At 38.2% G+C, this 25643-nt stretch overlaps 1 protein-coding gene across 1 annotated transcript; it reads right to left on the bottom strand.

The window, feature by feature from the left end:
* Positions 1–19378: 19378 nt before the first annotated feature.
* On the bottom strand, positions 19379–25028 carry LOC131687118 (uncharacterized). The gene is made up of 2 exons (XM_058971165.1): positions 24791–25028; positions 19379–24727 (listed from the first exon to the last, which is right to left on the bottom strand). Exon 2 carries the CDS (start codon positions 24680–24682, stop codon positions 19379–19381), a length of 5304 nt encoding a protein of 1767 aa, XP_058827148.1. The 5' UTR covers positions 24683–24727; positions 24791–25028.
* Positions 25029–25643: the final 615 nt, after the last annotated feature.

Below are 25643 nucleotides of genomic sequence, written 5' to 3' on the forward strand. Positions count from 1 at the left end.
GTTCCATCGGCAGCATCGGTTAGCGCTGGACCCGCATCGGTTACACGTTTTGCGATTTTGATAAGAAAGCACCGCGTACCGGACCGAAGAGTGGACACTTTTTGATTTATTTTCCCAGTCCGGTTCCACACGGAGTGAACTGCTGAACAAGTTCACAGTCGGACCGGGAGTCATTGTTATTCCAATCAGATCAGTTACATCAAATCAATCCGTCGAAGGTTGCTCGTTTATCACACGCAATTATAAATTCCCCCCGGCTACGCTAAAATGCCCAGTTTCTTCGAAGTACCCGACCGCCCCGCACCTCCTCCGGTAGCAGCCGCCTTTGAGGTCAAACTTTCTTCGCCCTTCTACCACCGTTCAGTTGTTCCTTCGAGAAGTTTGTCGCTCGAACGTTGTCGTAGTAATTAAGCTACATTGTTTTCGAGTTCGGGTAAGTTCTTCGAAGCCTTAGATTTAAATGAATTATTTATGTTGGAGCAGTCATCGTTCGGAGGTCCTTTTTTAACAATTGCTTCAAAACTTGCAGTCTGTAACAATATGTTATGATCTAACCACATTACTTAACGCGCAAACAGTCGACCCAGTATGGCACAAGTACCATCCTCAGGGGGGAAACCAAAATGAGCAAATGGTATGGAATTCGGTATGCGATTTCCAATCGCCACTGTTCTGGCTCGGGCACCGACCATAGAAGGAAACATCACGAAATGTGTCGCCGGCTTGTCTTCCGAAGCTTCCATCAACGCTAAGACCCTCGTCTCGTCAAACGGACGGGACGGGCAAGTATCATGGTTAGCCTTTCCGGGAGTTGCCGGACGGAGCAGCTTGCGACGAGCAACAGACAAAAATTGAATTTCTCCATCGAGATCCTGCAATGCTGCGAGACGAGATGCTTTTTTTCCTGCACTCTGTCACATTAGAAATTCAATTCACCTTTCTACCAGGGGGTTTCAATCGTGTTGTTTAATTTTCCTAGAAAAATGTCAAGTAAACTCGGAGCGACAGTGATTTGCTGCGTGGTGAGCAACAGATGCGTCCAGCGAGACTCGGTGGCAGTTTTGCTAGAATGATTTAGGAAGGTTGTGATCTACTGGATTTTCCATTTGTGAAGTATTGTCCTTGTTTTGATTTCCAAATAATAATAATTGATGATTCGATAATTATGGCGACACTTACAAACTGGCGTAACTTTTTTCATACTTGACCAAAATTGACCAATTTTCGCCCAGTTCCTCTTTAGAGTGTTTTGTTTACATCCGCTAAGTTGTTCCGTTTGTTAGTGAGATTCTGGTTGAGATAAAATTAGCAAATCGTTTAGGAAAGGATTTGGTTCACTGTTCACTCACATGCAAAATCCTCGGTTGTCGCATCGCACCTAAGTAAAACTGATCAATATACACTCAAGTTTTTTTTACGCGGTTTTTTTTGCGCGGTATTTTTTACGCGGTTTTTTTTACGCGGATTTTGAAATTTACGCGGTTTTCATTTACGCGGATTTTGAAATTTACGCGGTTTTTGAAATTTACGCGGTTTTCATTTACGCGGATTTTGGCATTTACGCGGTATCCATCAATGAGGTTCCCTTTAACGCGGGATCTTAAATTTAAGTGATCTTAATTTACGCGGATTTTGAAATTTACGCGGTTTTCATTTACGCGGATTTTGAAATTTACGCGGTTTTCATTTACGCGGCCTGTATCCCCCGCGTAAAAAAAACCTGAGTGTACAACATTCAACCGTCGCAAAGGTCCTTTAGCGGTTCCAGGAATGGATGACAGTGAACCGCAAGTCAGGAGCTGGGTGAAAACCAAGAACAACTGGCAAACAAACCGAGAGAGCGCTGATAGCTCTTTTCAAGTGGAACATTTCGAGGCGGGACTCGAATAAAAACTTATGGTGTTTCGCTAAATAACTTCTTCTGATTCTACATCATCTTTTGCGTTTTTTGCTTCTATTGCTTTGCTTTACTTCTGTCTCTTATTTAGCTTCTTTTGCATATATGAGTTCATTTGATTGTTTTGTATGAATTGCCTATTTTGCTTCCTTAGCTTATTTGTGTAGTTCATTTGCTTCTTTTGCTTATTTACGTAATTCATGTGCTGGTTTTGCTTACTTTGATTGTTTGTTTTGTTTCTTTGCTGTTTTACTACTGTATTTTTTCTACTGTATTTTTATCACTTTAATTGTTTTCAAAGTATTTTTTTCTGTTATTATTTTGCTTCAATTTCTTTTGTTATTTTTATTGTTTTTTTTTTTGCTTTCAAACTTACCCTTGAACTTAAAACTAAAGATTTTTCGATTCCTTAGAACGATAGCAAGCGACGCACGTCGGATTTTTTGATATCTTGATTTTTCGCGAAATGGTACACTTTTCGCGAACTGATACACTTTTTAATCGAATAGAAAATTGATTCTTCAAAAAGCATGCTGTAAAATAGTAAAATCTTATGTAAATCTTTTGAAAAAGCTATTTTTAATATACTGTGAAAATTTCAGAACAACCAAAAATCATTTGTTCGAGTTCCATTCCCGGCCAGCTGAAATAGTGGTTTCGAGAAAATTGCAGTTTCACTACATGAAATAGTGCGGTAGAATTGAAAACTTGAATATTTAGGTATTGTTGGCGCCTTCCATATTTTGGCATATCATTTTTCGGACCCTAAGGCTCATTTTAGGCAACAAAAACTTTCGATTGCTCAAAAATTCTACAGTGGTGTAACCCCTTAATTAATTTGATTGTTTGAAATGTACGGTAGGGCATTGCAAAAAAAAAATTTTTTTGAATTCTCAAAGGCCCCCCCCTCTCATATTGTGACAAATGTCAAAGTAAGCTTAGATGCCAAGTTTCACATCAATTGGACAATTTTAGACCCCCGCCCACCTCGCTTGAATTTTTTTGAAATTGGTACTATGGGAAAATATGGAGGAAAAATACATTAAATGCAATAACTTTTGAAGTAGCAATCAGAAAATTAAAATTTATACCTCTTTTGGATGGAAATAACCTTAGTATTTGAATGGAGATATATTTGTTTCTAGAAAAATACGGGAAAGTGGGGTACTGGGTCATTTTGGCCCCAAAATCCCTTATTTTTAATGATATTTCTGCTCCGTGATGCAAATCATACATATTTTGTAGTTTTTCTAATGTGAAAAAATCTCAGAAATCGAACGGAATCCTTTTGACCTTAGTCTGAATACGAGAAGTTGGGGTTATAGGGCTTTTTGTCAGTCATATTAAATTTTATCATTTTCTCATGCATATATCTCTATTATTCTTCAATCAATTTTCATAAAATGTATCTTATTGAACGTGTAAAATTCTGAGGAATAAAACAAAAATAAAAACGTTAAAGATAAAATTCAGAAACATCAAACTTTTTGATATTTACTCTACAAATCTCATTTTTTTCATTATTTGTCCTAATACCTCAACTTCCCCTATTTTTCCAGGAGTGAAACTTTTCTCGTGTGATCCCTAAGCATATTTTACACTAAAAGTAGTAAATTAAATAAGAATTTTGTTGTTAAATGGAGTTAATATGTGCGATTTTATGATAAAAATGTGAAATCGACACTATATGTCAGATAATTTGATGTTCCTGAATTTTACCGGTAATGAATCTATTTTTGTTATAATCCTAAGGATTTTTTACGTTCAACAAGGTATAGTTTTTGAAAATTAAGTGAAGAATAATAGAGATATATTCACGAGAAAATGATGAAGTTTAATATGAATGACAAAAGGTCATTTAACCCCAACTTCTCGTATTCGGACTAAAGTCAAAAGGGTTTCGTTCGATTTCTGAGATTTTTTCACATTAAAAAAACTACAAAATATGTATGACATGCATCACGGAGCAGAAAAATCATTAAAAATAGGGGATTTTGGGGCCAAAATGACCCAGTACCCCACTTTTCCGTATTTTTCTAGAAACAAATATATCTCCATTCAAATACTAAAATTATTTCCTTCCAAAAGAGGTATAAATTTTAATTTTCTGAATGCTACTTCAAAAGTTATTGCATTTAATGTATTTTTCCTCCATATTTTCCCATAGTACCAATTTCAAAAAATTTCAAGCGAGGTGGGCGGGGGTCTAAAATTGTCCAAATGATGTGAAATTTGGCATCGGAGCTTACTTTGACATTTGTCACAATATGAGAGGGGGGGCCTTCGAGAATTCAAAAAAAATTTTTTTTGCAATGCCCTAATGTACGGGGTTGGGGTACGGACTCAGGTGAGCTGCGTAAATGGAAATCGACTTACCAACTACGCTACGCTCGCCTCCATTGATTTTATTGCTTTTATTGATTTTATGAATTTGACTGACTTTATTGCTTTCAATTCAATTAGTATTTCATTAGTGCTTCTTGCTTCTTTTTGATCCATCGTTTTATGGTCTTTTGTTCAACTGCTATCGTTACCTTAATTCTTTTCGCTTCTGTGAGTTTTTGTTTCTTTGTATCATTTAGTCATTTTGCGTTTGGACTCTTGTTTTTTCTGCATCTATTGTTAATTTTTCTGCGTTTGGTGGGAATCTTTTGTGAATTTTGATGATTTACTATCTTTGTTTTTGAATACTTTTTATATATTTGTTGTTGCTTGTCTTTTTTCATCAGATTTTTTGCTACATTTTGTCATATATTTGATTCTTTTTCTTCTATAGCTAGTTTTGCTTCGAACCATCCATGTACTTTTTTGACTAATTGTATTTTGTTTGGCATGTTGTTTTTGGTTTAATGCTATTGATGTTTTTATTTCTTTTGCTGCTCTTGCCTGTTTTTCTTCCTTTCTGCACTTACTCTACTTGCGATTTAAATAATATTTTGATTCTTTTGCTATCTCTGCTACTTCTTTTTCCTTTTGCGTCTATCACACATTTTACATTCTTAGCTATCTTAGCTGTTTTTCGTAATCGCAGTTGTACTTCTAGGATTTCTTATTCAAATTCATTGAATTCTTCATATTCTTTGAATTTTTCGTAGTCTATGAATTCTTCGAATTTTTCGAATTCCATGAATTCTTTGGATTTTTTCAAATAAATTCTCGAAATTCTATTAATGTATTCTTGAAATTCATTGAATGAATGCTTGAAATTTTTTGAATGAATTCTTGAAATTCTATGAATGAATTCTTGAATTCTGTGCATGAATTCTAGATATTTTTTGAATGAATTTTTGAAATTCTTTGAATAAATACTTGAAACTCTTTGAATGAATTCTTGAAATTCTCTAAATGAATTCTTGAAAATCTTGGAATGTATTCATGAAATTCTTTGCATGAATTCTTGAAGTATTTTCAATAAACTCTTTAAATTCCATGAATTTTTGGTATTCCTTGCAAGTATTCTTGAAATTCTTTTAATTGATGCTTGGAATCCTTTGAATGAATTCTTGAAATTCTCTGAATGAATTCTTGATATTCTTTGAGCAAATTCATAAAATTCTTTGAATAAATTTCTGAGTTTTTTAACAGGTTCTTGATATTCTTTGAATGATTTCTTGAAACTTCATAGACAAGTTTTTGAAATAATTTGAATGAATTCTTTAAATTACTTGAAATTTTGGGTTTTTTTAAAAAGAATTCTTTGAATGAATTCTTGAAATTCTTTGAATACTTAATATTCTTTGAATGAATTCTTGAAATTTTTTTAATGAATTCATGAAATTTTTTGAATGGAAATTTTCTAAATGAATTCTTGAAATTTTCTAAATGAATTCTTGAAATTCTTTGAATGAATTCATGAAGTTCTGTGAATAAATGCTTGAATTTTTTTGAGGAAATTTTTTAATTCTTAAATTAATTCTAAAAATTCTTTTGAATGAATTTGTGAAATTCTTTGAAAATTTTTTTGAAATTCTTTGAATAAATTCTTGAAATTTTTGAATGATTTCAACATTCTTTGAATGAATTTTTGAATTTTTTTGAATGAATCCTTGAAATTCTTGGAATGAATGCTTAAAATTCTTTAAAAGAATATTTGAATTTTTTTGAATGAAATCTTGAAATTCTTTGAATGAATTCTTGAAATGCTTTTAATGAATTATTGAAATTCTTAACAGAATTTTTGGATTTTTTTGAATGAATTCTTTAAATTTTTTGAATGAATTCTTGACATTCTTCGAATGAATTCTTAAAATTCTTTGAATGAATTCTTTAAATTCTTTGAATGAATTCTTGAAATTGTTTGAACGAATTGTTGAGATTCTTTGAATGAATTCTGGAAATTATTTGAATGAATTCTTGTAATTCTTGGAATTATTTCTTGAAATTCTTTCAATAAATTTTTGAAATTCTCTGAATAAATTCTTGAAATTTTTTGGATGAATTCTTGATATTCTTTAAATGAATTCATGAATTTTTTTGAATGAATTCATGAAATTCTTTGAAATATTTTACACTTATGTTTTTTCACTTTTCTTGACTTTACTTCTTGGAATTCTTTGAATTATTCGAATTCGTTGAATTCTTCGAATTCTTGGAATTCTTTGAAGTTTTTGAATTCTTTGAGTTCTTCGAATTGTTTGAATTCTTTGAATTTTTTGAATGAATTCTTGAAATTAAAAATTCTTTGAATCAATTCTTGAAACTATTTGAATGAATTCTTGAAATTCTTGGAATGAATTCATGAAATTCTTCGACTAAATTATTGAAGTTTTTTCAATGGATTCTTGATATTCTTTGAATGATTTCTTAAAATCCTTTGGATGAATTGAAATATTTGAAATATTTTGTATGAATTCTTGAAATTCTTTCATTGGATCCTTGCAATTCTTTGAATAAATTCTTGAAATTTTTTGGACGAATTCTTGAATTTTTTAAAAGAATTTTTTGAAAGATTTGAATTAAGTCTTGGATCCTTTATGTAACAATTTGGAATTTCTTGAACGAAATTTTTTTAATTCTTGGATGAATTCTTGAAATTCTTTGAATGAACTCGTGAAAGTCTTTGGATCAATTCTTGAAACTCTTTGAACGAATTCTTGAAATTCTTTGAATGAATTCTTAAAATTCTTTGAATGAATTCTTAAAATTCTTTGAATGAATTATTGATATTCTTTGAATTAATTCTCGAAAGTCTTTGAATGAATTCATGAAAATTTTTGAAAAATTTCTGGTATTGCTTTAAGTGAATTCTTGAAATTGTTTGAATAAATTCTTCAAGTTCTTCGAATAAGTTCTTGAAATTTTTGGAATGAATTCCTGAAATTCTTCGAATAATTTCTTGAAATTCTTTGAACGAATTTTTGAACTTTTTTGAATGAATTCTTCGAAATGATTTTAATCAAGTCTAGGATTCTTTACGTGAATTCTTGGAATTTCTTGAACGAATTTTTTTAATTCTTGGTTGAATTCTTGAAGTTCTTTGAATGAAATCGTGCAATTTTTTAAATTAATTCTTGAAACTCTTTGAATGAATTGTTGAAAGCCTTTGAATGGATTTTTGATATTCTTCGAATGAATTCTTGAAATTCTTTGCATGAGTTCATGAATTTTTTTTGAAGGACTTCTGGTAAATCTTTGCATGAATTCTTGAAATTCTTTGAATAAATTCATCAAGTTTTTTGTATAAATTCTTGAATTTTTTTGAATGGATTCTTGAAATTCTTTGAATGATTTTTTGAAATTCTTCGAATGAATTCTAGAAATTCTTCAAATGAATTCTCGAAATTCTTTAAATAAATTCATAAAATTCTTTGAAAGTGTTCTGGTAATTATTTGAAAGAATTTCTTTGAATAAATTCTTCAAAATCTTTGAATAAATTCTTGAAATTTTTTTAATGAATGTTTGAAATCCGTTAAATGATTTCTCGAAATTCTTTGAATTTCTTGAAATTCTTTGAGTTAATTCTTGAAATGCTTGGAATGAATTCTTTAAATTATTTGAATGAATTCTCGGAATATTTTAAATGAATTCTAGAAATTCTTTGGATGAATTCTTGGAATTCCTTGAATGAATTTTTGAAATTCTTTGAATACATTCTTGAAATTCTTTCAATGATTTCTTTAAATGAATTCCTAGATTTTTTTTGAATGAATCCTTAGAAATGTTTTGAATCAAGTCTTAGATCCTTCTAAATGATTTCTTGATATTCTTTGAAGGAATTTTTTTAGTTCTTTGAAGGAATTCTTTGAATAATTATCTGAAATTCTTTAAATAAACTTAAAGAATTCATGACATTATATGAATGAATTCTTGAAATTCTTCGAATGAATTCTTGGAATTATTCGAAAAGATTCTTGAGATCAATTCCTTCAATTGTTTTTTTATTCTTCTTTAATGTTTTAAATGAATTATTTAAGTTGTTCCAATTGAAATCTTTGAATTCCTTAAACAAGTTCTTGGAATTCTTTAAATGAATTATGGGAATAAGGTCAATGAATTCTTGGAATTTTTGGAATGAATTCTTGGAATTATTTGAATGATTTCTTTGAATTCTTTGAATGCATTCCTTGAGTGAATGCCTTGATTTCATATGAATTTTTTGAATGAATGAAATGTTTTTTTGAATTTATCGAATTCGTGGTATACTGGGATTATTTGAAAGAATACGTGCATTTCTTGGCATTCCTTGAAAGCCCTTCTGGAATTCTTTGAGTTAGTTCTCATAATTCTATGAACAAATTTTTTTGGATGCATTCCTTTCTTTTTCTTGAATTTTTTGTTTGTTTTTTTTTGGAATTTTTTATGGCATTCTTGGATTTTTTAATATTTAATGATTTTAACGATTTTTTTTAATTTATTTAACCCTTAAATGTGCAATGTTGTTTTAAAACAACATTGAGAAAACCATCTCAAAGTTACCACAGTAATGTATTAAGGCTGTGAAACAATTTTCGGAAAATTTGAAAAAAAATGGTATGCACATTTAAGGGGTAATGAATTTTTTGAATTCTTTTGATGGAAAGCTTTGAGTTTTTTGCCTTTCTCATATTAAGAAAGGCTATGCAATCACTGCAAAAATCAACTTGTCAACCGAGGCTCGGAGAGTCATGTGTCACACGACGTTCGGTTCAATTCGTCGAGATTTCTAAGTGTTTGTATGTGTTTGTCAAATAATATTACTTAATTTTCTCAGAGATGGCCGAACCGATTTACACAAACTTAGTTTCAACGCTCCCATAAGACACTATTGACTCTTTAGTTGATCCGGCTTCCGGTTCCGGAGGTTGAAGATTGCCGTCACAAAGCAAATTCCCATATGAACTGGTAAAACTATGATGTCCGAATGATGTAATACATATTCAAATGGGTTCAACATTACTTGGACTCCCGGGGATCTCGCCAAGTTCCTAGGGTAATGTCATACCTATTTTCTGCGAACTCTTTACCGATTTTTACACTCTTGATTTCAAATGTAAGCTTTAAAACTGCCATTGAATGCTATTGAATTTAATCCAGAGCTGACTGTTGGTTCCGGAGTTACATGTTAGTGAGATCGGAATACATCATAGGTTAAAAATCTATTGAAATTAGAATCAAATTACTTCGATTCGCAGACCTAGATCACTGATGGCGAATGAAAGATTCTTGAAATATATTGTCCATTACCGATAATTTCGGATGTTTCGGGTTCCGGGCATATTCCAGAACAAAAGTCACTTCGGTGATGATTGAACCAATTTTCGCTAACCTAGTCTCAAATGGAAGGTATAATATGCAGTTGGGTGTTGAGCCCCCCCATCAACCCATGCTCCCACTTTCCTCTCATCCACTTCCTCCCTGCTATCTCTCTCTCTCTCTCTCTCTCTCTCTCTCTCTCTCTCTCTCTGTCTCTCTCTCTCTCTGTCTCACTCTCTGTCTCTCGCCCTCAGACCAACTTCACACCCACATTCCCTTCATCCATCCCGTACACCAAAATAGGTTAGGTGGTTCCCGACGCATCCTCCCCCTTCCCACTAATTAGTCACACCCATCCTCCTCCGCCTTTTCAAAATATTTTTAAATGAAGACAACATTGAACTCATGCTGAATAAGCCAATTCAATAAAAAAATTTTGTTCGTTTCAAGTGTGTCAGCATCGACATGTTGCTCATCGGGTCGCGGCAATCTTGTACTTATATATACTTATCAAGTGTAATAAGATTGTAATAGACATTTGGATTAAAACAGGTTTTTTAACTCTCCGGAAGTCGCGCAAATGACCCATTGAATGAGCAGCCGCTGGTGCACTAAAACGATTTCGCTAGATTTCCAGAGCAGCGTGCACTCAGTGCCCTAGCGCGACTTAATGGAGTTTTGAAATTCTTTGAATGATTTCTTGGAATTCTTCTTGTTTCTTGCTTCTTGCTTCTTGCTTTTTGCTTTTTGCTTCTTGCTTCTTGCTTCTTGCTTCTTGCTTCTTGCTTCTTGCTTCTTGCTTCTTGCTTCTTGCTTCTTGCTTCTTGCTTCTTGCTTCTTGCTTCTTGCTTCTTGCTTCTTGCTTCTTGCTTCTTGCTTCTTGCTTCTTGCTTCTTGCTTCTTGCTTCTTGCTTCTTGCTTCTTGCTTCTTGCTTCTTGCTTCTTGCTTCTTGCTTCTTGCTTCTTGCTTCTTGCTTCTTGCTTCTTGCTTCTTGCTTCTTGCTTCTTGCTTCTTTCTTCTTGTTTATTGTTTCTTGGTTCGGTTCTTGATACATTCGAAGTTCGTCTTCGTGCTTTTTATTTTAGGCTTCATTCAGTTATTAGCCTTCTGTTTCATTAAATATTAATTTTAAAAGTTAAGTAAATAGTAGGTAAAACACTATACATGTATATCGCCTATTTAACGTTCAAGTTTTATCAAGTGGCAACTTTTATTGCACTTCTGGCGGCTTCGCTGTTCAATGCGAATGGTATCCAAGAGGCTAGACTTTCAGTTGTCTAAAAATGCGTTTTTGTTACATTGACCAATTTTGGAAAATGTAGAGATTACGAAGGAAGCGGCCATAATTTATTATGCAACAAATCCTATCAATATGGGTATCAAAATATTGAATCTACTGCGCTAGTGATCACGGAATGTATATTTGGCATTATCTGATAATGACTAAATCCTTCTCAACTAACCTCTGGTATCTGTCTTATGCATCGTACATAACTTACTTATCGCGCACAAGCTCGCTAGTTTGAACACTGGAGATATTTGTAGCTTTCTGTAGTAATCAACGCATTTTGTAAGATTTCCAAAATTTTAGCTCATCAATTAAAAAACTATCGAACATTGACGCATATTGACCCTGTACTCCGTTCGACCCATCGCCACATTGAACCAGCTGCTCGCTCGGGTGACATAAATCAAACGCAATCCACCACCAGCACGATCGCGGCTCAATTCGCAGAACGCGCAAAGTTCCAGCTTCTCGCTCGTTGGGTGCACGCAGTAAATCACACCGCAAGTTTGTGCGTTTTTCTGAGCGTATTAATTTTATGCACTTATTTCACTGGATGTGTGAGAAAAATTTTCCTTCCTTACTCGGACCCACGGGAAAATGCAACGGTTCGGTAGGAGGTGAAGGAGGCGGAGGAGGAGGGACAGGACCCGGCCTTCGTGGTTGGGATTTTAACTCCCCAACGAAGCAGTTGAAGAAGTGCACAATGTTGTGATGCTGCCACTTACTGTAAGCTTTGTGAGGGCAATGATGATATGTGGTAACGGTAATTCATCTCTGTGGCCGCATCTTCTTCGGTCCAGCACGCACTTATCGTGGTGGGGTCCGTGGTTAGAGAAGGGGCCACCTCCCGCTGGAACCTTGTTATGTGTGCGGCGAACGCTCTCCCGCCGGTATTGAAGTTTTCTAGGCTTGTCGAAGCATTTTCCGTGTGCTTTTCCTATACCTACTAGATGCCACCGTGTTGAGAGTTCCATGTTCAAGCATCAGAGAAGCTATTTGCGGTATGTATTTTCTCCACACAAACGCTGAGCTGTGTTCGGTTTGGACTTTCTTCGTGATACGATTTTGCTTCCTCCCGCCGTGCACCGGGCAGTACTTCCAGCGAACAATCCGTCCACTGCAGACGTGCAGGAAGCACCGTGGGAGAGTTTGCCTTAAATTGGAACGCTTTGGCGATACGATCGATGAATTCGAAATCAGCGAGCAATACTTGTCCGCCGCCGTGGTTCGAGATGCTGACGGGTGATGGCTTGTGAAAATGGGTGACCAGTAGGACAGTCTGAAGTAGGTTTATGTCCAGTTTATCAAACTTATCATGCCAGAGTTTACAGAATGTCAGTAAGTTTTACTAAACTGCACTAAGAGCTTACACGTATCGTAGATCTAAAGAATCTTTAGCTTAGCTTTGCAATTGGTATCGCTCCATCTTGTTTGAACTTTCAAACTATGATAATAACCAAGATGTTTTAGCTATTTTCTCTTCCACTAACGCTGAATGAGCGAATTTTGTAGCACAGTTGTACATCGGTTCAGAGAAACTACCGCCACGCACTGGTCATAAATGTATTACACCGAAAATTATTTTTAATGTTTAAAAATAATTTCGATTTCTATCTTAAGCTTTTTCGATTTTTTTCTAGCTTTTCAAAAAAAATAGTACACAATTTGACTCACAAGCTGTACGATTGTCACGATAAATTCCTCTTTTCATTCAATTTTATACATTCACACCGTATTAATCTTCCTTTCACTTTCACAACCAGCCCCGCGTGGGTGAGTCATAAAAATTATTGCTCATAAGTGCACCATTTTAATGTTACCCACCGGCAGCAGACTTGTTCTCCCGGAAGACACATCACAGTCTATGTGCCGCAGACTAAAGTGAAAAACGCTGCCAAAATATCGCCCCACAACGCTTCGGCGAGCTGCGTTTGCCGGTAGGGAAACACTGAGCGGCCTACTGTCATCGGAGATGAATGAATGTACAAACTCAAACAAAAACTGAACCTGCCGTTGCCGTATACATATGCCAAACGCCAAGGCTGACAAAAATCGGTCAGACGGTTTTTCGTATGCATACCTATCACCCTTCTCATCGGAAAATTAATCCACTCTTGGTCGAATAGAATAAATTCTAAATTTAGACAGATGTCATGACATAATTTTGGTCTCGTTTAGCTGCGCGGGATGTCACAAGTCACGACTCACTCTACACGCGGGATGCGTTGTAGGAGTAAGCTAGGGCGATAAAACAAGTGGGATTTTAATAGGGGATAAATCTGAATCACTAATGGACTACCGTTCCAGTCCGTTTGGCAGTTCGCCATTCACGCCGGGTTGGTGGTTGAGGTTATGTTTTGAATTTTTCTGCTGTTTCGTGAAAATAACTCAAAAGTGTCACTTGTCAAAGATGCAATTTGTTTTGAATTTTTTTAGCAAAATATGTGCTAGGTTTCCATAGCAGAATATTAATCAAAACGTAGAGTGTGAAACCACCACGATGGTGGTCGAACAACCCGGGTGTATTCCGGGTTATGAACAATAACATTTTAAATCTTAAGCCACAGTTTCCCTACGCGGCGTATCGTGTTGATTGCCAGTCTCCCCCAAAATTGACAATAACCAACCACCGAACGTCACTCTAGTTGGTTGCATGTCCTAGAATGATAAGAACAAATGACCGCCATCAGGAGTATCTGATCCAAATTTAAATCAAATTGGACAGGTCTAGTTACTGGACCAATGTGCTTGAAATTTGTACGGGATTTTTCGAGAATATACGTAAAGAAAAACCACTTGAATGTATTTTAACCTTTTTTATTTCGACTATGACATTTTCTTTTTTACATTTCAACGACATTTAAATAGCTAGAGATTACTGGGTAGGGAAAGTGGCAGGGTCATTAGAACAGGCTTAATATCTTACGGGCTTAACTTTTGTCTTCTGCTGATGAAAGTCGAGCTTAGGCAGCATAACTACGAATCACTCGAGTTCACCAGCATGTCTGTTGGCAAAGACAGACTTGTCCCTCTTTACCGTGAGAACCGATACATGATTTACCAAAAACATCTAGCAATTTAAAAAAACGAAATTTTAATGCGATGCTGAAAATTTTTCGCCACTCTGTGATACAACTGGACACATTTATTAATAAAATTTTTATGAGTAAATAATAAGAATTATTTTACATCTCCAGTGGTAATTCCTCGAAAGAGAATCTCACAATATCATATTACCGTATAAAACGGCCCTATATACGAGATATAGAGAGTGCGGCACTTCTCCTGACGCGGCGTCTCTCCCGAAAATACCCTATGTAAAACAGACGTCTGGTTTGGTTTCTAAAATGAAACATATTGAAACGGTAATAGGGAAGATAAAGTTTGGTGGTTCACCTATTTATTTCCATTGTTCGAGCCAGCAACGGATTATTCTTACTTCCTTATGTGTTTAATATTTTTTCCTAAGCGAAGAATTCTGCTATTAGAGATTTTATCAATATATCAAGTATTGTAATTTTCACATAATAAATCTGCGTCTCTCGATCTAAGGCCGCCATTTTTTAGTATCTTTGATCGGCAGACACGCGCAAGTCCTCTTCGTGCATCCAGGCGGTTTTGTGTGTCGCGTTGCACAGTGGTCGGAAACGCCAAAAACGTGAACTTAATTCACCAGAGGCCAAACCATCGAATATATTACCAGGGTGTCTTTGGAGGAATTGTTCATATGAATATTCCCCACAATCTGATGACAATTGAAAATAGGCATGGCTAACTATGATTGAACTAAAAAAATTAACTTTTTATACTGACGAGGTAGAAAGTTGGTGTCTTCGACAAAGTTTTAGGAATGCTCATAGTGAAAAATTTCGTTGAAGAACTTGAGCTTGTAGGACTAAAGGTTATCGATTTATAAGGCGTTTTCTATGGCAACCCCCTTAAATCTAGTTTTTTTAATATATTTTTTTTGATTGTGACTTTTCGTGCAAACTATGTTCTAGACAAATATGTAGGTATCAAAACTACATAATATTGTCGAAGACTGTATGTAAAAATACTTATTCGTTTCAAAGTTATTGAAGATTTTTATATTTTTTTACACCAACTTCAACTACGTATAAGAAAGAAAGGTGCAAACCAAAATGCACGAACAGGCACTTTTTTCACTGTCTAAACTATGCGCAATAAGGCTAAGAAGGTTTGGTGCGTGGCACTCCCGATCCCTATGAATAGGGTAAGCTTACTTTATCATGTTTTTTGACATTTTGCATACAAAAATTCAGCAAAAAAATTTTTTTAAGTTTTTTTCCCAAATTTTTGAAATTCTTGGTTTGATATACAATTTCAAGTATCATTTTCACTTATGCCTGAATATTTCAGATTTTATAAACGTGGGAGCAGAAAATGTGAAGTTTTTAATATCACTGGAGATCCCAAACTAATATATACTCAAATAGACATGTCATAATGAATTTTATGCTTAGAAAAGGATGTCATACCATTAATTACAATATTAAAAGGATAAAATCTAAAAAAAAATTTTTTGCTTATTTTTGTATGGAAAAAGTAAAAAAACATGATAAAGTAAGCTAACCCTATTCATAGCGTTCTAGAGTGCCACGCACCAAACCTTCTTATCTTTATTGCGCATAGTTTAGACAGTGAAAAAAGTGCCTGTTCGTGCATTTTGGTTTGCACCTTTCTTTCTTATACGTAGTTGAAGTTGGTGTGAAAAAATGTAAAAATCTTCAATAACTTTGAAGCGAATATTTTTTTTACATACAGTCTTCGACTATATTTTGTAGTTTTAATACCTACACATTTGTCTACAACATAGTTTGCACGAAAAGTCACAATGAAAAAAGTTATATTAAAAAAACTAGATTTAAGGGGGTTGCCATAGAAAACGCCTTATAAATCGATAACCTTTAGTCCTACAAGCTCACGTACTTCAACGAAATTCTTCACTATGAGCATTCCTAAAACTTTGTCGAAGACACCAACTTTCTACCTCGTCAGTATAAAAAGTTAATTTTTTTAGTACAATCATAGTAAGCCATGCTTAATTTCAATTATTATCATTTTGTGGGGAATATTCATATGAACAATTCCTCCAAAGACACCCTGGTAATATATTCGATGGCTTGGCCTCTAGTGAATTAAGTTCTCGTTTTTGGCGTTTCCGACCACTGTGCGTTGGGGTGGGCCGAAAAATTTGAAAAACGAAAAATAGTAGTAGACATCCAACTAGTAGTGTGATGAATACAATTTCTAGTTCTGCACGAATAATACTTCGAATAAACTGAATAAATTGTGGAAAATTAATAAAACAAATGAAATTTAAAAAATATTAAAGCGAAGAATTGATGAAAAGTTATCATATTCATAAAATGGGTGGAATGTTTAATATAAATCAAAAAAAATTAAAAGAATAAATAAATCGATTTACTTCAGTTCATTGAGCCACCAAAAATTAGACAATATAAAAGGTTATAAGATTAATATAAAAAATTAAATCGATTCAAATTAAAAATGGATGAAACGAATAAAAGGAATGACTAAACAGAATCAATAACATTAATAAAACGAAGCAACTGAATAAAACGGAAAAATTAATTTAATATTATCAAAATTACAGAAATTAATAAAATTATTAAAATAATAAAAAGCACGCAATGAATAGAATAAAAAAATTGACATATTCATTTTATTAATTTTATTTATTCTATTCATTGCGTGCATTTTTTTATTTTAATAAGGCCATTACAAATCTTTTTTAAAAATTATGTCCAAGTACAAATTTTTTTCTGAAGGGGGGGGGCAAACAAAAAATAAATATTTATTTTAATAAACACAATTTTTTTTTTCTTTTTACATTTTCTTTCGATTGTTCTCGTGGACGTTTCCGCAGGGTGATTTCGTATAGCGGGGTTGAGCTATTTGTTTTACTAGAAAAATTCAAGCAAACATTACTGAATCAATCAAAAGTTCACATAGGAAAGGGATGCTAAAGTTTTCGTTTTAAATAATTTTCCGAGCAGTGCAATTTCTAAATTCCCAATAAAAGCTTGAAAGTTCTCTATGAACTTAATGTAAACATTTAAGAGTACATTAAGATATTAACTTTTGGTTGCTTGAATAGTTTTCGTTCCGTTGTGGCGGCACAAGGACCGACTGTACACACAAGGCATGAAAATCGGTTAAAGGTTTTTCATATAAGGAAGACTGTGCAATCACTCTGAAACTCGACTTTTTAAGCTACACCCGGAGTGTCGAGTGTCATATACCACTAGATTCAGTTCGTCGATATCTGAAAATGTCTGTATGTTTTATAGTATGGTTAAATAGCTTCAAAACTGCATTGGCCCTAGGTGGGACTCACTTTTGTGCCTAACCACTACTAACAGTCCTCACTTTTCTTCCTTCCTTTTGTTCCACGAGACTGCATCGAAGCGTTGTATCGTGGGGAGGCTGATTCAGTCTTAAGACAAAATGATACATTAGAGCGGTTTAGCTCCGAACACATATCCAGCTAATCGCAGTCGTGAACTTCCGTTAGCCATTTGGCACCCGTTTCTGTGAACCATTTACTTCCTGTTTTCGCGAGCCATCTCAATTCCTCGTCGGAAGTTCTCCCGATACCGATGCCTGTTGCGCGAGTCATTTAGCTCCCAGTTTTGTCGCAATCTACTCGCATAGTCCATAAATCCTACTCAAAGGGCCAACCAGTACTTGGCGAGGACGGTTCGGCGATACCGGATGGAGCGTAGCTTCTGATTCGTTGAAAACTCGATGACCCACCGCTGGTGCGTCACTCGACCTACTCGATCTTGTCCCTGACGGTGAAACTAGTCTGCTCACATGCTTCAGTCCAGCGATTTCCGCTGGTTCGTGGTGCCCAGTACACTGGCGCCTCAAACAAAGCTGTGGTTGCTCTCACAGCCTTCCCCTTAACATAATCGTCGTGACTTTAAAAGTTCAAGTCGATGATATATTTTCCGACCGCGCTGTCTTTCGGCTGCTAGTCATCACCAACTCTGTTTTATGATGGGCAATCGTCTCCGTGTCGAGTGTCTCCTCTTCTAGTCCGATTACTTGGAACACCACATCATCCGTGAAGCCGAAAATCGTTATATCTCTGGGAAGGTTCAGCTTCAATACTCCATCGTACACTGCGTTCCACAGCGTCGAGTCGAGGAACGTCAGTTGTAGTTGTGATTCCCCCTTATCTGTCTCGTAGATCAGTGTTCGGTACTGAAAGTAGCTCTATAATATCCTGCAGAGTTACTCATGCTGTACAGCGAACGGGCGATTGCTTCCCAGCTAGTACTATTGAAGCATTCTTCACGTCTAAGGGTACCACCACGCAAAAACGATATCCTTATCTCTGCTGTCTCCAAAGCTCCCACAACCGTTTGGATGAATTTCACTGTAGACCTGCCTATAAGGAAGCCGAATTACATGAGATGCCGTTCTCACGGTCCGCGTACTTCGTTAGCCTGTTCAGGATTACTCCTTCTCTCTAACATTACCATAGGACATATTGACTTCGCTGAAAGATTTCCATGTTGTCCCGGCATCGGAAGCAACATCAGCTTTTGTCGCTTCCAATTATCGGATCGTGTTGTGACCCTTGCCAAATAGCGTTCCTCCGTGGTTTTAGTCCGTACCCGATTTTTCCGTGTCCAATCGTAAATTTAGTTGGACTACCCTTGCGCAGATAGCGTCACTGTGCCAGTTCGGAAGTTATGTAATACACACATAACACATTACACATCAAACACTTTATTTCCTGACACTACTCAACATTTATTACTTTACACGTTTATTTCACTACGAACTATACTTTACTACACGATATTACAAACTAAGTACAAATATTCAAACGTCACTACGGACGGTGACGAACCTATCGCTATGAAGGCTGATTACGAATGACGATAATTTTAAACTCATACCACATACAGAAAGTTACAAAAAACATATGCTAGAGACTTCTCTGGAAACATTAATTTCTACTCTCATCATTTTATCCCCATCTCTCCTCTCTTCAATGTCTCTCACTTCTTTCGTTAAGTTTATACACATATGTATTAACCAGTGAGAACGACATGCTCATTCGTCTCATCTGTCAATCATACAGCTATGCTGTGTTGAGATCAGTGCAGAGATGCCAGATTTGCAGACAAGTCTGCAAATTGGCAGACTTTTAATTTAAGCTGCAGATTTTTTCGATGACGCAGATATTTGCAGATTTTTTAGTTTGGTTGCAGATATTTGCAGATTTCTTAGTTTGGTTGCAGATATTTGCAGATTTTTGAATATAAAGGCTTTTGGTTACACTAGCTTTCCTGACATTTTTTGTTCTTTCCAGACTTTTACAATTATTATCGCAGACATTTGAAAAAAGTACCTGGCATCTCTGGATCAGTGCTAGTGTGAAACGTCAACATTACCGGCCACCTAAATTAGCTAAGTCTAATTTACAATTGGATCATCGAAAAAAACAGGTAAGTATGATTAATTTTCTAACAACTTTTCTTCACTTTCAGCTGCTGCTCGTTGCTGTTGCTGCACCGCCAATTGCTGGTCGAAAGGAAGTGGAAACAATCTGCGAATCGGTCGTATGTATGTTCCACTTCTTGTTTTGATGGTTGCAACACGAATGATGTCATCATCGCCGGGTTGAACTGCTTCGATCCTTGCTAATGGCCAAGAGACGGAAGGTTTTCCATCCTCCTGCAGCAACACCATTTGGCCAACACGGATGTCCACCGGAGAACTGGATTTCTGCCACTGCTGATTTAGCTCCGTAAGATATTCCTTCCGCCAACGTTGCCAGTGATGTTGAATCAGTTGTTGCAACTGCTGATAGTGCCGCAATCGGTTTGTTGGTATTTCGGTGTACTGAGGGTCCGGGAGTGTTAAAAGTGGACCGCCAGTCAGGAAATGCCCGGGTGTGAGTGCGTCTAATTCGGTCGGGTCATCGGATAGTGGCGTTAGTGGGCGAGTGTTCATGTTTGCCTCGATCTGGTAGAGGACAGTGACCATGTCCTCGTATGAAAGTTTTCGGCAGCCGATTGTTTTTACCAGAGAGGACTTCGCTGTCTTGACAGCCGCTTCCCAAAGGCCGCCGAAATTTGGTGCTCGAGGTGGAATGAACCGCCAAGTGATTCCTTTACTGCTGCATTCTTTAACTAATTTTTCTTTGTTGTGTTTGATGCTAAATAGGCGATGCATTTCCGTGAGTGTTGTTTTTGCTCCCTTAAAGTTTGTACCATTATCAGAATGGATTTCCGTTGGCAAGCCGCGCCGGGCAATAAAGCGTCGAAGTGCGGCAATGAATGCGTCCGTTGACAAATCGCACACGAGTTCCAGGTGAGTGGCCTTGGTAGCGAAGCAAACAAACACAGCAATGAAAACCTTTTGCGGGGCCGCTCGTCGATGTACAGGTTTTAAGTATATAGGGCCACAGTAGTCGACACCGGTGATTGAGAATGGTCGACTAGGGACAATGCGTGCCTTGGGAAGCTGTCCTTGAGGTTGGGCTACAGGGACAGGGTTGTGGCGGAAACAAATTGTACATTTGCGACACACATAATTGGCAAGAGTTTTTCCGCGAACCGGCCAGAATTCTCGACGCATTGTTGCCAGGGTCATTCGGGGGCCAGAATGAAAACATTGCGAGTGGAAATGCGCTGCAATTATACGAGAAAGGAGGTGCTTGTTGGGAAGAGCCATAGGGTGCTTGGTTTGGTAGGTTTCGTTGGAGAAATTCAGCCGGCCACCGACACGTATTATGCCATACTCGTCTAGGAAAGGATATCGATTTTTCAGGGGTGATTTTGAGGGAACCGGACGTTTTTGCTTCAACTGAATCAACTCTTCTGGGAACACTTCTTGTTGAACCACCTTTACTAAGGTTTGCTTTGCTTCTTGCAGCTCCACCGTCGAAAGGAATGCTTCATATGCATGATGTTTAGAGCGGCAGCGTGTAATGAATCGACGAAGGTAAGCAGTGATTCGAACTAGACGTCCGAATGAAGAATAGCGCTCAAATAACGGGTTTTCCTGCGACGTTGACTGAACCACTAAAACCGTTTTCTTTCGTTCCAGGATGTCCTCGTTTGGAAGAAGCGGGTGTACATGCTTTGGCCATTTATCCACTTCGTCTGCCAGCCATCCGGGACCATTCCTCCAAAGAATTTCGACGATGAAATCTGCCGGCAGCATACCACGCGAAACGTGATCCGCCGGATTATCCGTACCCTTCACGTGATTCCAAGGGTGTCCGTGTGTCAGCAGCTGGATTTCCGATGTGCGATTGCCCACAAACGTTTGCCAAGTGTTTGGGGGTGCTGCGATCCAGTGCAACGTGACCGTCGAGTCCGACCAGAACCAGCAAGGATTTCCCTCCATCCCCAGCGCTGCGGATACTCTAGTATAGAGTTTGGCACCCAATAATGCAGCACACAGCTCAAGGCGCGGTAAACTAAGACGTTTGATAGGCGCGACTCTTGATTTTGCCGCAATGAGCTGGATTAGAGCTTTACCTTCCTTGCTGGCTGAGCGAGCGTAAATACATGCTCCGTAGCCTACTTCAGATGCGTCGCAGAAAACATGGAACTGAACCGTTGTAGCTTCCGATGAAAATATATAACGGGGAACTTTGTATTGCTTTAGTAGGGGCAGCTGTGAATGGAAATCATTCCATTTAGATTCGATCTCGCGTGGAATCGGATCATCCCAGTCGACGTTAACTAACCAAAGGTGTTGCATCCGAATTTTTGCCCAAGCAATCACAGGTGACACGATACCAAGCGGGTCGTACAATTGCGCAATCTCCGAAAATATCTTCCTTTTTGTCCATTGATCGTCATATTCCGTTGCACGTATCTCAACACACAGTTGGTCCGTTCCTGTCTCCCACACTATTCCAAGCGTTTTCACCTTTGTTTCTGCATCAAAATGTAGCGTGGATTGCTCCTCTAGAGCTGTGGAAGGTAAGTCGGCTAAAGCCTCCGGTTGATTGGAGCTCCACTTCCGCAAATCGAATCCGCCTTCAGCCATAAGGGATTGAACTTCGCTTCGCAAACGTTTCGCCTTCGAAATCGATTCCGCTCCGGAAAGAAAATCGTCCATATAGAAATCTTTCTTTACAGCAGGACCAGCGTACTCGTATTTGTCACCGGCGTCTATGGCAAGCTGTTTAAGTACGCGAGTGGCAAGGAAAGATGATGGCGCTAAACCGTAAGTGACCGTCTGTAGCTCGTACACTTTGATCGGTTCAGCCTGATCGAATCGCCACAGGATCCGTTGAAGCGACGCGTCCTCCGGGTGAATGCGTACCTGCCTATACATTTTGGCCACATCTGCAACTAACGCGACGGCGTGCTTGCGAAAACGGATCATGATGTCCAGCAGCTCGTCCTGAATTACTGGACCCGTAAGTAGAGTGTCGTTCAGCGAGTGATTTGTTGTGGTTTTCGCTGATCCATCGAACACTACCCGTACCTTGGTCGTTGAGCTAGACTCCTTAAACACAGGATGATGGGGCAAATAGTAAGTAGTGCGCCCTTCATGCAGTGTATCCTCCATTTCTCCGATCAGTTGCATATGCCCCATTGCAAGATATTCTTGTAGGAATTCGTTGTAATGGTCACGTAAGTCTGAATCCCTTTCCAAACGCCTTTCTAGCTGCCGAAATCGTCGTAAGGCCGCACCCTTCGAATCGCCGATTTTGTCGTGGAACCCATTCCGTTTTGGGTACTGTACTATATAGCGTCCCGATTCGTCACGGGTGAACGTGCTTTGAAAGTGTTGTTCGCAGTCCTTCTCTTCCTGTGATCGAAGTGGCTTCTCTGACAACTCCTCAATTGCCCAGAATTTCTCGATGATCTTATCAAGCGGTTCGGCGATCGCTACGTGACAACTAACGGTAGCTTTTCTTGTAGACCACTCCGACTCGCCCGCAGCTACCCAACCAAATACCGTGTTGACGAATATCGGCAAAGGAGATCCGAGTTTGCAAATTTGTATCCGGCCACCATCGAGTAGATGAAAATCGTAGAAGAATTGAGACCCAAGCACCAAATCGATCGGACCAGAGACGAAGAATTCCGGATCGGCTAGCTCCATGCCGTTTGGTGGTTTCCAATCTGCCAATGGTAAAGAAGTAGACGGCTGGTCGCTTGTTACCTGCCTCAAAACCAGAAAGTCCATTAACAAAGAAAAATCCAAAACCCGTGACGAAACAACAGCAGAAACTTCGTGAGCTATACTTTTCTTTGAGCACCCAATACCGCTGATTTCTACTCTTTTATTTCGTCTAGGTAGTTTGAGTAGATGAGACAAATTCTCCGACATCAGATTCGCTTGAGAACCGGAATCCAACAATGCCCTAGCGAGATGCGTTCTACCCCAGCTGTCCTTTATTTTCAACACCGCCGTTAACAAAAATACATGTGTTCCAGAAAGCCCCATAGCTATATTGGAGGAAATTGATGCAACCGAACTTGTTACTGTACCACCGGAGTTCGATGCACCACCAGAGGTTGATGGAGCCGTAGCTTGTATGCTTTGTGTGGCTGAAGAGGAGGCAGTGGAGCTGGAAGCAGTACCAGTACCAGGAAATCCAGGATGAAGAAGAGAATGGTGCTTTTTAGAGCAAGTTCTGCACCGAAATTTGGAAGGACAGTCTCTCGCCATATGATTTCGCCCCAAACAATTGCTGCAAAGACGCTTCGAATTTGTTAGCTGTAGCCGTTGGTCCACTGGAAGTTTGCTGAATGCCGTACATTGAGCGATAGAATGCTGATCACCACAGGATGCGCAGCTTGGACCTTTGTTTCCGGTCGCCGAGATGACCGAAACCTTTGCAGGACGAGATTTGAACCCAGTTGATGCAGCATGACTGCTTGACGTAGTCATCCGTTGGTCCACCGAAACTGCATCTAAGACCCGTGTTTGTTTTTTGAGAAAATCCACCAGTATTGTAAACGAAGGTTCGACCTCATTAGAAACGCTTTCCTCCCAATGTTTTTGTGTGACGTCGTCGAGCTTAGATACCAATAGATGAGTAAGCATTGCTCCCCAGCCACTAGTCTTCTCACCCAGTTGATCCAAGATTTTGGTGTTACGTTCGAAACAATCGATGACGTCATGAATCCCCGCTGCTGACTCTTTCCGAATTTTCGGGAACTCGAACATCGCATTCAAATGCCGCTTCTTGAGAAGATATCCATTAGAGAACCGTGCAACCAAACCATTCCAAGCAACCCTGTAATTCGCCTCGCTCATTGGGTACGAATCAACCAACTTTAACGCATCACCCCTAAGAGACGCCCGCAGATAGTGGAATTTTTGAATACCACTGAGTTCCGGTGAAGAGTCGATCAAGGCTCGAAATGTGTCATGAAAAGGCAACCATTTTTCGAAACTACCATCAAATTCCGGTAGATTTATTTGTGGTAGTCGCACATAAGTGTGTACACCAGCCGGTTCGGAACTAGATCCGTTTTGTGTCGGCGCTGGAGTCCGCCGTGGTAACTTGCCAACCAACCCTGCCCTTACCTCGAAATATTTCTCCTCGAATTCCGCCCGAACTTGCCGATGTGCCTCCGTGTTCTCTTCATGCTCCTCCGATCCCTCGATATCGCATTGAACCTCCTCAAACTCGTCCCACTTCGCCTCGAGTTTCTCCAGACGAAACTGTATTTGGAGTTCGTCGGTTGCTTGGCTACTGTTGAGAAATTTCTCCGTCCGCAGTAGAAAATCTACGATGCTATCCCGAACGTGGATCTTGGGTTTCAGTTTCTTACCCATAGTCAGATCCGTTGAGCTGGAGAGTTTTGGATCAGCAATCGTCTCCTAGAAAAATACCAAGCGGAGAACCCTTCCAAGAGAGATGTATCGATTTGGACAGGTACTCACCTGGTGAGCCTGTCAAATAGGCCTTGTATTTTAGTCTCTCAGGAACTCTCCAAAAAACTCGTAAAGCTGCTACCAATTTTCTCCAGATCATCAATAATGTCGTCAGTAGCCAAGACAGCCGTATGATGACCCGATGATCCGAACGATGCAAACAGTATTCTTTGAAAAACTGTAAATATGCACAAGCGCAGCACAAAACGAAACCAATATGTCGAGTAGGACAGGTACTCACCTGGAAGCCTGTCACTACAGGCCTTGTACTCGACTTTATAACTGCGACTCGTCCCTTCTTCCCGTTGTGTAGAAGAACCACAGGTAGTAGCGCTTCGCTATCGTATTTCAGCACTTGGACGATGGATGTAGAGTCCGTCTTCCAAAATGGCCGCCGGCGAATTACCAACCCGTTGCCGATGAACAACCTTGTCAGAGTATACCAGCGACGTTCTCCGTAACCTCCTAAGCCATGCACAGCGATCCCCGTACCAAGCGATCGTCCTGTTGTTGATCCAGGAAACTTCCTCCGATGCCAAAAATACTATCCGAGAAAGAGAATGGAAGTCCCCTCCGTTCAAGGTGTTTCGTCCGCCGTATGAACACCATGCGTAGTGAAGTATTTACCCAAGAAATAAACGTAGAAAAAAACGACCAGGTAGCGATGAAAGCTTAGATGGAGTTATTGGACAGATACTCACCTTGTGAGCCTATCCAATAGGCCTTGTATATTTTAGCTTCCCTGGTCTAATCCGAAAAACTCCAATGGCGACGCCAAACGAATCCAGAACTGCTGAGTCGCAATGGCTGTACGCAAGTAGAATGATGGCGACTGCGCGCGATGGCGGTATCTGCTTTGTCC

Source organism: Topomyia yanbarensis, chromosome 3 (genome assembly GCF_030247195.1).
Source record: "Topomyia yanbarensis strain Yona2022 chromosome 3, ASM3024719v1, whole genome shotgun sequence".
NCBI lineage: Eukaryota > Metazoa > Arthropoda > Insecta > Diptera > Culicidae > Topomyia > Topomyia yanbarensis.